The sequence below is a fragment of the Accipiter gentilis genome, unplaced genomic scaffold (genome assembly GCF_929443795.1).
Source record: "Accipiter gentilis unplaced genomic scaffold, bAccGen1.1, whole genome shotgun sequence".
Lineage (NCBI taxonomy): Eukaryota > Metazoa > Chordata > Aves > Accipitriformes > Accipitridae > Astur > Astur gentilis.
The window spans coordinates 374706-388252 of NW_026061146.1; the positions used below are offsets into that span (position 1 = coordinate 374706).

Consider the following 13547-nt stretch of genomic DNA (forward strand, 5'->3'; position numbering starts at 1 on the left):
GCAGCCTCTTGCTCCTGAGCACCCTTCTTCACCTCTTTCTTTCTTTTCGTTCTTTCTTTCTTTCTTTCTTCTGGTGATGGGAAGGCAAAGCATGTTCTGTTCCTGTGAGCCCATACTGCTTGTCCCTATAGTCACAGCAGGCACCTGTGATTCCTCTCCGAAGACATTTACGCATAGAAATCAGTTGAGTGGTGTGTTACGGAAGCATAAGCTGCAGTGGACGTGATTTTGAATCAGTTAATTTTGTGCCCATCATGACAAAATAAAACCAGCAATTTCTTACTTTATAGAAATCCTCCTAAAGTAGTAGTTGCCCCCAATAGCTGTCAAGTTTTTGTATCACAGGAGAACAAATGCAGCCAAAAGAACATTTTCTCTAAAAGGACCGCTCCGAACTACACAAGCAGGCAGGCACAGGCAGCTCCCAATTTAGTTAAGGGTACGTACACAGCACCACTTAGTGGTGCAAGCGGAGTCACCGCTGACAGGAATGAGAAGCTTGAACACCAACCTTCCCGCCCCGGCCCCCTGGACAGGAACGATGTCTGGTCTGTCTGTCCTCGCTCGCAAAATACCACTACAATGCCTTTACTACAAGAGAGTACATCTGCCAAGCAAAACAAGTCCAAGAGCGCTGAACCTCAAGGCCAGCAGAACCAACGGCTGCCGAGCACCAAACAGATGCATCCACTTTGAAGAGCTTTCAGAATTCTACAGCACTCTACCACATGGTTTCTGGTGACAACGGCCTGAAGCAGGGTTTAAACAAATGATCCAGCTTAGTATCTGCCTGTAGTGCAAAGAATAGCAATCTCTTGGCCCACGATTTGGGTTTTATATAGACTTGAGCCATAAACAAATGCAACAGATGTAGAAAAACTGAAGACCGACAGCAACTGGAACGTAACTATTCTTTTTCCACTCCATCAACCCGTTGGAAAACTCACCCACTCACTCGTGCACTTACGTAACTGAGCACAAAGAGAACAAAAAGAAAGGCTTTTATTCAGAAGAAATTAGTGTGTCTTTACAGGAAAGTAACGGTTTCAACTTACAAAACCAGCATCATCATCATTAGTGATGCACCCTTCCTGAAGGGGAAGTCCTTCTCTTTTATCAAATGTCAATTCCAAGAGTCTGTGGATAAAATGCAGGTTGATGGGGAACAGCAGGAAGATCTTTCAGGGCTGGCAGATTCCCTGTGGGAGAAGGAGCCTGCCGTTTGCCTTCTCATAAAAAGGCTCTGCTGAGAACGAGCCCCGTGAGATGCTTAGTCTCTGGGAAAGCAGAGATGCCCAGTGCTGTTGTGCCTGTGGATAGGCTTCAGGGGGACAGGGAAGGGCAGCAAGAGCTTTCAAGTCTGGCACGTTCCTTCTTAAAGAGGGAGATGGACATTTGCATTTTCAAAAAGAAGGCTCTGATGAGAAGGAGCACCGTAAGGTGCTGAGTCTCTGGGAAAGCAGAGATGCCCAGTGCTGTTGTGCCTGTGGATAGGCTGCAGAGGGATAGTGAACACCTGCAAGAGCTTTCAGAGCTGGCACTTTACTTGTAGCAGAATGTGAGAAACTAGAGACTAGAGTATTGTTTATTAAGATTTATGTTAAGCCCAATATAAAGATTAAATAATTAAAGATGGCCATAATTGCTTATATAAGTCTAATCAGATACCGCTTGTATAAGTTAAAGCAAAACTATTTTGTGAGATTGCTAAAGATAAGGATGTATGAATATGAGAATCAGTTATTGCCTTGTTTAAGGAAGTGTCAAACCGCAAGATGTAAGACTACGGGAAATAGCTATTGCTTTGCTTAGAAGTGTTTGTTAAAAAAGCTTATAACACAGTTCTGAGAAATACCACACAGCAAGTTGAAGAAAAAGTCATCTAAAGGTAACTGAGGGAGACTTCAAGCCTTCGGCCTCAACGACCACCAGGAGGCAGAAAAAGACCCCCTAACAACAACTGGGACATGCGCAGAGTAAAGACCTGAATGCGGAACTGGATGACTGATAAAAGGAGACTGTTAGAACTGTTTGGCGCGGCAGTTGGCGGAACATAGACTCCCCTGCCGCCCAGCGCTGTCTTTGCTCATATTCTACTTGCTACAATTAATAAAATTTTCAATTGGATTATGATCCGTTGTAGTCTCAATTTATAACAATTCTTGGTGCCGTGACTCGGATAAGGAACGGTGGGCTTTGGTCCTCCGGGGAGGCGCGCCCCGCGACAATTCGCGGCCCCGCGACCAACAGCCTACCCCAACCTTACCGACGAACCTAAATTCTAGAATAGTGAGCAAAGGGAAAACCGGTAAAATCCCATAAAAATTCTGTGCACGGGAGTCCGGACGAAGACGCAGGACGCGTGAGTATATTGCGATATTTGGTCGCGGGTTTGCCGTTCGGGCGGGATTGGGTTTTCCTGGACTATAACGACTGAGAGGTTCGATATACTGAACCAAGTGAGTGTGGACCCTTTAGTACTGCGGTTCCCACCTCCCGCGAGGGACTGGGCCAGGAATAAGGGGAGTGCGTGAGTGTGTGTGCGGATAGTCCAGAAGATGGGGGCGAAGGGCAGCAAGCCTTCGACTCCCATGGGAAGGGTACCTACTGTACCTAGGAATACCCCTCTGGCATATATCTTAGACAATTGGAGATATTTCCCTGGCACTGTAGGGAAAGATAAACAGAAGATGATAGAATATTGTACTAAGATATGGGGAGGGAAGAAGATTTTTAAAAATGTCTTCTGGCCAGTCTATGGGTCAGATGAAGATTGGGTAAAACAACAATTAAACCTCTGGGTTAATAATAAAAAACCTCTTAACCCAGAGGAGAGTCAATATGCAGAAGTTTGGCTGGAAAGACCAGGAGCTAGACTTTATCCATTGAATGAACTAAAAAGTAAACAAAAGAAAAAGAAGGAAGAATTGGACGAAAACCTTCTGACTCCCCCTCCTTACGTTCCTCCTCCTGTTCCCACAGCTCCTCCAGAGGTCCCCAGAGCGCCCACTCCCCCATCAGGGTCGGAACAGGGGTCTCCCCCTCCTCCGAGACGTGTAACTAGAAGTCAAACAGGGGCAACTCAGATGTATCCCCTAAGGGAAATACCCATGGGGGGACCTCAACCTGTGATCGGATACATTTCTGTACCCCTAAATTCGGCTGACCTGCGAGATTTTAAAAGAACCGAGATGGGAAACTTAATTGAGGACCCACTCGGAGTGGCAGAAAGATTAGATCAATTTTTGGGACCAAGCCTTTATACTTGGGATGAGATGCAATCTATCCTTGGTCAATTATTTACTACCGAGGAAAGAGATATGATTAGACGAGCAGGAATGAGACTGTGGGATGCTCAACACGTCCAGGGACCCCAAGCAGATATTAAATGGCCACTTCAAAGACCTAATTGGGATAATCAGGATCCGGTGCATAGAAGTCATATGCAGGACCTGAGAACTATAGTAATTCAGGGAATTAGAGAAGCAGTACCCCGTGGCCAGAATATCAATAAAGCATTTAATGAAATCCAAAAGAAAGACGAAAGCCCTACTGAGTGGCTGGAACGATTGAGGAAAGCCCTTCAGCTGTACTCTGGGGTAAACCCAGACGAGCCTTTAGGGCAAGTGCTCCTCAAGACTCAGTTTGTGGCCAAATCATGGGAAGATATCAGAAAGAAGATTGAAAAGTTAGAAGACTGGCAGAATAAAGGATTGGATGAATTATTGAGGGAAGCTCAGAAAGTCTACGTAAGGCGGGAAGAAGAGAGTAGTAAACGACAAGTAAGAATGATGGTAGCAGCGGTCAGAGAGGATCGCAAAGGGCGGACTAATGAACACGTATCGGCTGGAATGAAACAAGGGAACGTAGTAGTAAAGAGGGAACAGAGATGTTGTTTTTACTGTGGAAAGAAGGGACATATAAAGAAGAATTGCAGAGAAAGGATCAAGGATGAAGAAATATTAAAAACGGAATAGGAGAGTCAGGGGCTCTATATCTTAGGGGACCGAAGTCATCACGAGCCCTTGATAAAATTAAAAATAGGTCCCCATAAACAAGAGTTCACCTTTTTAGTAGACACTGGAGCTGAGAAATCAACTATTAAGCAAATACCTGAGGGATGTAAAGTTTCTCCTGAAAAAGTACAAGTAATCGGGGCAAAAGGAGAACCCTTTAAAGTCAGCAAAATCAAAAATGTGGTATTTGAAACTGAAAATAAATTTGGAATGGGTGAACTCTTGCTCGTCCCTGAAGCAGAATTTAATCTACTGGGACGAGATTTAATTGTCGAATTGCAATTAGAAATTAAAGTAAAAAATCAAGAATTAACAGTGTCTACTTATCCTTTGACCGTGGAAGATCAAAAACAAATTAACCCCGATGTCTGGTACTCTCCGGACACAATTAGTAGACTGGAAATCCCACCAATTAAAATCCAAATTTCTGAACCCCACATACCTGTGAGGGTAAAACAATATCCCATATCTCTAGAAGGACGGAGAGGATTAAAACCAGAAATTGATCGATTGGTAACACAAGGCATCTTAGAGCCGTGTATGTCACCCTTTAATACCCCCATTTTGCCTGTAAAGAAACCAAATGGGAAATATCGGCTCGTACATGATTTAAGGGAAATAAACAAAAGAACTATCACCCGGTTTCCTGTAGTAGCAAATCCATATACACTCCTAAGTAAGTTAGGACCACATAACTCCTGGTATAGTGTGGTTGATCTAAAAGATGCCTTTTGGGCCTGTCCACTGGCAGAAGAAAGCCGTGATTATTTTGCCTTTGAATGGGAAGATATAGAGACAGGCCGCAGACAGCAATTGAGATGGACCGTGCTCCCCCAGGGGTTTACTGAGTCCCCTAATTTGTTTGGACAGGCCCTGGAAGAACTCTTAAAGGAATACCAGGTACAAAAGGGAAACGTACTTTTGCAATATGTAGATGATCTGCTTATAGCAGGAAATAATCAGGAGGATGTAAGAAAAGAAACCATTCAACTTTTAAATTTTCTTGCCCAAAAAGGACTACGGGTATCACAAGAAAAGTTACAATTTGTGGAAGAAAAAGTGAAATATTTAGGACATTATTTGTTTAACGGCAAGAAGATATTAGATCCAGAGCGCATTAAAGCAATTCTGGAATTACCTATGCCTGTCACTAAGAGACAAATTCGGCAGGCATTAGGGCTATTTGGGTATTGTAGGCAGTGGATAGAGAACTATAGTTTTAAAGTTAAATTTTTATATGAACAACTGCCTAAAGACAAAATACCCAAATGGACCCCGCAAGATCGAGAACAGTTTGTCAGTCTCAAAAAAGAACTAAGCCAAGCACCGGTTTTAAGCTTACCAGATTTAAAGCGGCCATTCCATTTATTTGTTAATATATATGAAGGAACGGCATTTGGAGTTTTAACTCAGGAATGGGCTGGACAAAAGAAACCGGTGGCATATTTATCAAAGCTGTTGGACCCTGTAAGCAGGGGTTGGCCAAGTTGTTTACAAATAATTGTTGCTGCAGCCTTATTACTCGAGGAAACAAATCGCATTACTTTTAATGGAGACGTTATCTTATATGCGCCTCATAATATCAGGGGAGTGTTACAACAAAAAGCAGAAAAATGGCTTACAGATAGCCGATTATTAAAGTATGAAGGAATACTTATAGAATCCCCTAAACTATCTTTAAAAACGATTGGAGCAATTAACCCAGCTGAATTTTTGTATCCAGGAGAAAGTAATGAACTATTACACAATTGTTTTCAAACAATTGAACAACAGACACGCATTAGGCCAGACTTAGAAGAAGAAGAACTACAATGTGGAGAAATATTATTTATAGATGGGTCATCACGAATAGTAGAAGGTAAACGATTGTCTGGATATGCCATCATTAAACTGGAAAAAGGAGAATTTAAGACAATAGAATCAGGTCCCCTGAGTGCCAGCTGGTCAGCTCAAGCTTGTGAGTTGTATGCATTATGGAAAGCGTTAGTGTCACTCAAGGGAAAAGATGGAACTATATATACAGATTCACGCTATGCGTTTGGAGTAGTACACACTTTTGGAAAAATATGGGAGGAAAGGGGATTTGTTAACTCACAGGGAAAAGAACTGATACACCCAGAATTAATTCGACGAGTTCTGGAGGCATTAAAAATGCCGAATAAAATAGCAGTTGTACATATGAAGGGACATCAACGGGGTACAAGTTACCAAATCAGGGGAAATAATGCAGCTGATATGGAAGCAAAACGAGTGGCAGGCAATTATAATATGATTTTAACTATAAAACAGACATCTATTAGTAAAAATTTGAGTTTTGAGTCTGTAGAAAAAGAAAAATTAAAACAAATGGGAGCTAAAGAACAAGATGGTAAATATATATTGCCAGATGGGAGAGAAGTTTTGCCGAAGGGCATGGCACTCGAAATATTTTCAAAAATACATAGTAAAACACACTGGGGAACCCAGGCATTAGTTGATCATTTTAATCAACTGTTTGCCTGTATAGGTGTATACAACATCGCAAAAACAGTCACAGCAGCCTGCGAGACCTGTCAAAAGGTCAATCGAAACAACATGAGACAAAAACCTCTTGGAGGACGTTCCCCAGCATACAGACCTTTTTCACACATACAAGTGGATTTTACTGAACTACCCAGGAGCGGGCGTCACAAATATTTATTAGTAATGGTGGATCATTTAACACATTATGTTGAAGCTTTTCCTACCTCCAAGGCAACTGCTAACCAAGTTACTAAAGTGTTACTTGAAAACATTATACCTCGATATGGAGTACCTGAAGTAATTGACTCGGACAGGGGAACACACTTTGTGTCAAAAATTGTTAAAGATCTAACAAGAAACTTAGGAATTAAGTGGGAATACCATACACCATGGCACCCACAGAGTTCGGGAAAAGTTGAAAGGATGAATGGAGAAATCAAAACTATCCTAACTAAATTAATGATAGAAACTAAATTATCATGGATTAAGTGCCTACCCATGGCACTATTAATCCTTAGAACTAGACCCCGAACGGATGTGGGAATATCAGCATTCGAAATGGTGTATGGAATGCCCTATCGGATTGAAAGCCCACAAACAAACATTTTAATTCGAGACCGTGTGATTAATGACTATGTTTTACAATTAGCAGAACATCGTAACAAGCTTTGGGAACGTGGACTGATTGTACAACGACCGCCGTTGGATTTAAAAATTCATAATCTTAAACCTGGGGATTGGGTACTAATTAAAACGTGGAAAGAAGAAACCCTAAGACCCAACTGGGAGGGACCATATCTTGTTTTACTTACCACAGAAACAGCTGTCCGGACTGCTGAGCGTGGATGGACTCATGCCAGTCGCATTAAAGGCCCGGTAACAAAACCCCACTGGAAGGTGGTCAGTGCACCAGGTGACACCAAGATTATATTGAGAAGATAAAGTAATGATATATACTTGGTTTGATTATTTTGAAGCCTTGCCCTTTGGTGTAAAGTGTGTGATTTGTTTTGTAATTGCTTTAATAGGATCTTTAGTGGTGTATTATTTGTGGAAACATACTAAGTGTGGTCGTAAAAATTGTTAAATATTCATGCAACCTAATATAGAATATAGGGATTTTATGGGAATAAGAAACAACTATATACAAAACTTACAATTAAGGTGTAACGACCAACAGTGTGATTGTTATCCATTTGTATGTTTTAAATGCAAGGTATGCCAGGACAAATGGTGGGTGCATTGCCATGAAGGATACCCTCCAAACGGAGTCTGCAAGCAATGCTATAAATTTGAAAGATCATTAACTGATTGGAAATTGAAACAATTTGAACAAAGACGAGAAATAGTAAAGGGATCCCTCCAATGGTGGGATATCTTTACTAAAGGAATACATCCTCAATATTATTGTTACCACCCAAATCAACCAGTCCCCTTTGTAACTGAGATCGTAACTGTCCGGTGTCGGAGGGAAGTAGTAACCGTACCGTGCCTGACCCCATTAATTAAAGCTGCGAAGTGGGAGGCCTATGTACACAGGCAGAAAACCCGAAACAGCTATTCTCCTGAAGAATTCCCTTGCTGCCGAGAAGATGGTACACCCCGTGGCTCGAAGCAACTGAGTCGACGGGCGAGGCAGAAGAGAAACCAACTGTGGAGAAATGAATCAGAAAAATGGGATGCAAAGGCAATCATGGCTGAACTTCCCCAGGACTGGTAAGAGTTTACTAAAATTAAGTAAAAAATTAACGAACACCCTTTTTCCTGGTATACCGTTAATTATGTTATTGATAATACCCCAGGCAGAAGGGGGAAACCCACATGAACCATTTAAATGGGAACTAATATCTTGGGAAGGAACGAAAACAATAGCCACTTTTAGCAACCCAGGGCCACCTGAATTTGTAGTGAAACTTTGTGATTTAGTACCAATACCTTGTGAAAAAGGACCTCCATTTTATATATGCCCGGCCTCTGGACAGCCTTATTGTAATTATCCCGGACACTATTATTGTGGTTATTGGGGATGTGAGACAATAGCCTCGGGCTGGACAGTAAAGACTCCTGATAAATATATAAGAGCAACCTGGACTCCTAACGGATGTGTACCCGAAGATACAGGTGTAGATCTTGCAGGTCTGCGCGATGTGGATTATGTAGCTCCACGGAAAAAGGTCTGTACCCACATCAAATTTCAAGTATTGCATTTCCTAGAAGATGTGTGGTTAGTAGGACGAACATGGGGAATACGTGTCTATGGAGGGATTCCTAAAGATTGGGGAGGACACTTTCTCATAAGAAAAATTAAAATGCCACATGATTCACTCCCTGTTGGGCCGAATAAAATATTGAATCCACCCACCTTCCCTAAGACAACCACTCGTCCATACTACACGGTGACTGAGTCCTCTTTGGTTAGGAATTCAGGAGTATCAAAATTTAAAGACCCCTTATGGGATTTAATACAAGCCTCTTATCGTACCCTTAATGAAAGCAAACCAAATTTAACTGAGGACTGCTGGTTATGTTACAATGTTAGACCACCATATTTTGAGGCAATCGGAATATCAGATAGGATTCAATGGTCTAGTGGTATAAACCCACAAGAATGCCCATGGGATGACCAGAAGAACCATACGCAAGGAATTACTATTCAATTGGTAACAGGTCAAGGAGAATGTATAGGTACAGTGCCCGAAAGATATCAGCCTTTGTGTAATCAAACAATCACTAATGCTAACATAAAGGAACATAAGAACCGAGCTAACAAATGGGCTATCCCAACACCGGGAGCTAAATGGGTTTGCTCAGACATCGGAATAACGCCTTGCATATCCCTAAATGTGTTTAACCAATCTCAGTTTTGTGTACAGGTAATTATTGTTCCTCGTCTAATATATCACACCTCTGAAGAGGTGTTACACCATTTTGAAGGAGATCTGAACAGACAAAAACGAGAACCAATTACAGCGATAACCCTGGCTACGCTGTTGATAGCAAGCGGAGTTGGGGCAAGCACAGGTATAGCCTCTTTGGTAAAAAGTCAAGAATTGCAAGGTCTACAACAGGTCGTAAATGAAGATTTAGAAAGAATAGAACAATCCATTGAACGTTTAGCCACTTCAGTAAAATCTTTATCAGAAGTAGTGCTGCAAAACAGAAGAGGACTAGACTTGTTGTTATTAGAAAAAGGGGGGTTGTGTGTAGCCCTCAACGAAGAATGCTGTTCCTTTGCTGATCATACGGGAGTAGTTTTGGACGCAATGGCTGAACTTCGGAAAAGATTGGAACAACGCAGAAAGAATTTTGAAACAGGTAGACCATGGTATGAAAACTGGTTTAATGTTTCACCTTGGCTAACCACTTTGCTGTCTACTTTAGCAGGACCGCTTATTATGTTAATCATAGGACTTTTATTTGGGCCTTGTATATTACGCTATATTTTGCATTTTATTAAGAAACGGCTTGATATGACCAAACTGCTTATTTTAGCCACGAAGTTGGAGAAAGAAAATGAGAAGGTATTTATCAATGAAGATGAAGATTATTGTGAGTGTACTATGCCACGAGAATGTTATGAGTGTAACTGTGAAATATTACCTTGTGAATGTTATGATAAATGTTGGAGTTGTGGGAAAAGGTTGGCTTATAGTGTCGAAAATGAAAGTAGCGTCTAATAAACAATAATAGGATAAAAAGAAAAAAAGGGGGGATTGTGAGAAACTAGAGACTAGAGTATTGTTTATTAAGATTTATGTTAAGCCCAATATAAAGATTAAATAATTAAAGATGGCCATAATTGCTTATATAAGTCTAATCAGATACCGCTTGTATAAGTTAAAGCAAAACTATTTTGTGAGATTGCTAAAGATAAGGATGTATGAATATGAGAATCAGTTATTGCCTTGTTTAAGGAAGTGTCAAACCGCAAGATGTAAGACTACGGGAAATAGCTATTGCTTTGCTTAGAAGTGTTTGTTAAAAAAGCTTATAACACAGTTCTGAGAAATACCACACAGCAAGTTGAAGAAAAAGTCATCTAAAGGTAACTGAGGGAGACTTCAAGCCTTCGGCCTCAACGACCACCAGGAGGCAGAAAAAGACCCCCTAACAACAACTGGGACATGCGCAGAGTAAAGACCTGAATGCGGAACTGGATGACTGATAAAAGGAGACTGTTAGAACTGTTTGGCGCGGCAGTTGGCGGAACATAGACTCCCCTGCCGCCCAGCGCTGTCTTTGCTCATATTCTACTTGCTACAATTAATAAAATTTTCAATTGGATTATGATCCGTTGTAGTCTCAATTTATAACACAGAATTAGCCGGACGTTTGCCTTTTCAGGAAAAGTTTCTGCCGAGAACGAGCACTGTGACATGCTGCGTCTCTGGGAAAGCAGAGATCGCCAGTGCTGTCGCAGCTAAACATAGCCTGCAGAGGGATAGTGAAGACCTGCAAGAGCTTGGAGCCTGACGTTTGCCTTTTCAGACAAAGGCTCTGCCGAGAAAGAGCACCATGAGATGCTGAGTCTCTGGGAAAGCAGAGATCCCCAGTGCTGTTGTGCCCCTGGATAGGCTGCAGGGGGACGGTGAAGACCAGCAAGATCTTTCAGGGCTGGCAGCTTCCTTGTGGGAGAAGATGCCGGACCATTGCCTTTTCAGAAAAAGGCTCTGCCGAGAACGACCACCGTGACATGCTGAGTCTCTGGGAAAGCAAAGATCCCCAGTGCAGATGTGCCTGTGGATAGGCTGCAGAGGGATAGTGAAGACCTGCAAGAGCTTTCAGGGCTGGCACTTTCCTTGCGGGAGAAGGAGCCAGACGTTTGCCTTTTCAGAAAAAGTTTCTGCCGAGAGTGAGCACCGTGACATGCTGAGTCTCTGGGAAAGCAGAGATCCCCAGTGCTGTTGTGCCTGTGGATAGGCTGCAGAGGGATAGTGAATACCAGCAAGATCTTTCAGGGCTGGCTCCTTCCTTGTGGGAGAAGGAGCCAGAGGATTGCCTTTTCAGAAAAAGCTTCTGCCGAGAGTGAGCACCGTGACATGCTGAGTCTCTGGGAAAGCAGAGATCCCCAGTGCTGTTGTGCCTGTGGATAGGCTGCAGAGGGATAGTGAATACCAGCAAGATCTTTCAGGGCTGGCACCTTCCTTGTGGGAGAAGGAGCCGTAAGTTTGTCTTTTCAAAAAAAGCTTCTGCCGAGAGTGAGCACTGTGACATGCTGAGTCTCTGGGAAAGCAGAGATCCCCAGTGCTGTTGTGCCTGTGGATAGGCTGCAGAGGGATAGTGAATACCAGCAAGATCTTTCAGGGCTGGCCCCTTCCTTGTGGGAGAAGGAGCCGTAAGTTTGTCTTTTCCAAAAAAGCTTCTGCCGAGAGTGAGCACCGTGACATGCTGAGTCTCTGGGAAAGCAGACATCCCCAGTGCTGTTGTGCCTGTGGATAGGCTGCAGAGGGATAGTGAATACCAGCAAGATCTTTCAGGGCTGGCAGCTTCCTTGTGGGAGAAGGAGCCAGAGGATTGCCTTTTCAGAAAAAGCTTCTGCCGAGAGTGAGCACCGTGACATGCTAGTCTCTGGGAAAGCAGAGATCCCCAGTGCTGTTGTGCCTGTGGATAAGGTGCAGAGGGATAGTGAATACCAGCAAGATCTTTCAGGGCTGGCTCCTTCCTTGTGGGAGAAGGAGCAATAAGTTTGCCTTTTCAGAAAAAGCTTCTGCCGAGAGTGAGCACCGTGACATGCTAGTCTCTGGGAAAGCAGAGATCCCCAGTGCTGTTGTGCCTGTGGATAGGCTGCAGAGGGATAGTGAATACCAGCAAGATCTTTCAGGGCTGGCTCCTTCCTTGTGGGAGAAGGAGCCATAAGTTTGCCTTTTCAGAAAAAGCTTCTGCCGAGAGTGAGCACCGTGACATGCTGAGTCTCTGGGAAAGCAGAGATCCCCAGTGCTGTTGTGCCTGTGGATAGGCTGCAGAGGGATAGTGAATACCAGCAAGATCTTTCAGGGCTGGCCCCTTCCTTGTGGGAGAAGGAGCCGTAAGTTTTCCTTTTCAGAAAAAGCTTCTGCCGAGAGTGAGCACCGTGACATGCTAGTCTCTGGGAAAGCAGAGATCCCCAGTGCTGTTGTGCCTGTGGATAAGGTGCAGAGGGATAGTGAATACCAGCAAGATCTTTCAGGGCTGGCCCCTTCCTTGTGGGAGAAGGAGCCGTAAGTTTTCCTTTTCAGAAAAAGCTTCTGCCGAGAGTGAGCACTGTGACATGCTGAGTCTCTGGGAAAGCAGAGATCCCCAGTGCTGTTGTGCCTGTGGATAGGCTGCAGAGGGATAGTGAATACCAGCAAGATCTTTCAGGGCTGGCTCCTTCCTTGTGGGAGAAGGAGCCGTAAGTTTTCCTTTTCAGAAAAAGCTTCTGCCGAGAGTGAGCACCGTGACATGCTGAGTCTCTGGGAAAGCAGAGATCCCCAGTGCTGTTGTGCCTGTGGATAAGGTGCAGAGGGATAGTGAATACCAGCAAGATCTTTCAGGGCTGGCTCCTTCCTTGTGGGAGAAGGAGCCATAAGTTTGCCTTTTCAGAAAAAGCTTCTGCCGAGAGTGAGCACCGTGACATGCTGAGTCTCTGGGAAAGCAGAGATCCCCAGTGCTGTTGTGCCTGTGGATAGGCTGCAGAGGGATAGTGAATACCAGCAAGATCTTTCAGGGCTGGCCCCTTCCTTGTGGGAGAAGGAGCCGTAAGTTTTCCTTTTCAGAAAAAGCTTCTGCCGAGAGTGAGCACCGTGACATGCTAGTCTCTGGGAAAGCAGAGATCCCCAGTGCTGTTGTGCCTGTGGGTAGGCTGCAGAGGGATAGTGAATACCAGCAAGATCTTTCAGGGCTGGCTCCTTCCTTGTGGGAGAAGGAGCCATAAGTTTGCCTTTTCAGAAAAAGCTTCTGCCGAGAGTGAGCACCGTGACATGCTGAGTCTCTGGGAAAGCAGAGATCCCCAGTGCTGTTGTGCCTGTGGATAGGCTGCAGAGGGATAGTGAATACCAGCAAGATCTTTCA

The 13547-nt window shown here is 43.6% G+C and overlaps 1 protein-coding gene across 1 annotated transcript; it reads left to right on the top strand.

Annotated features, from left to right (window-relative positions):
• Positions 1 to 2757: 2757 nt before the first annotated feature.
• On the top strand, positions 2758 to 7602 carry LOC126037503 (uncharacterized). The gene is made up of 3 exons (XM_049797838.1): positions 2758 to 2777; positions 5213 to 5874; positions 7171 to 7602. The coding sequence occupies exons 1-3, from the start codon at positions 2758 to 2760 to the stop codon at positions 7458 to 7460; spliced, it is 972 nt and encodes a 323-aa protein (XP_049653795.1). The 3' UTR covers positions 7461 to 7602.
• The last annotated feature ends 5945 nt before the right edge of the window (positions 7603 to 13547 follow it).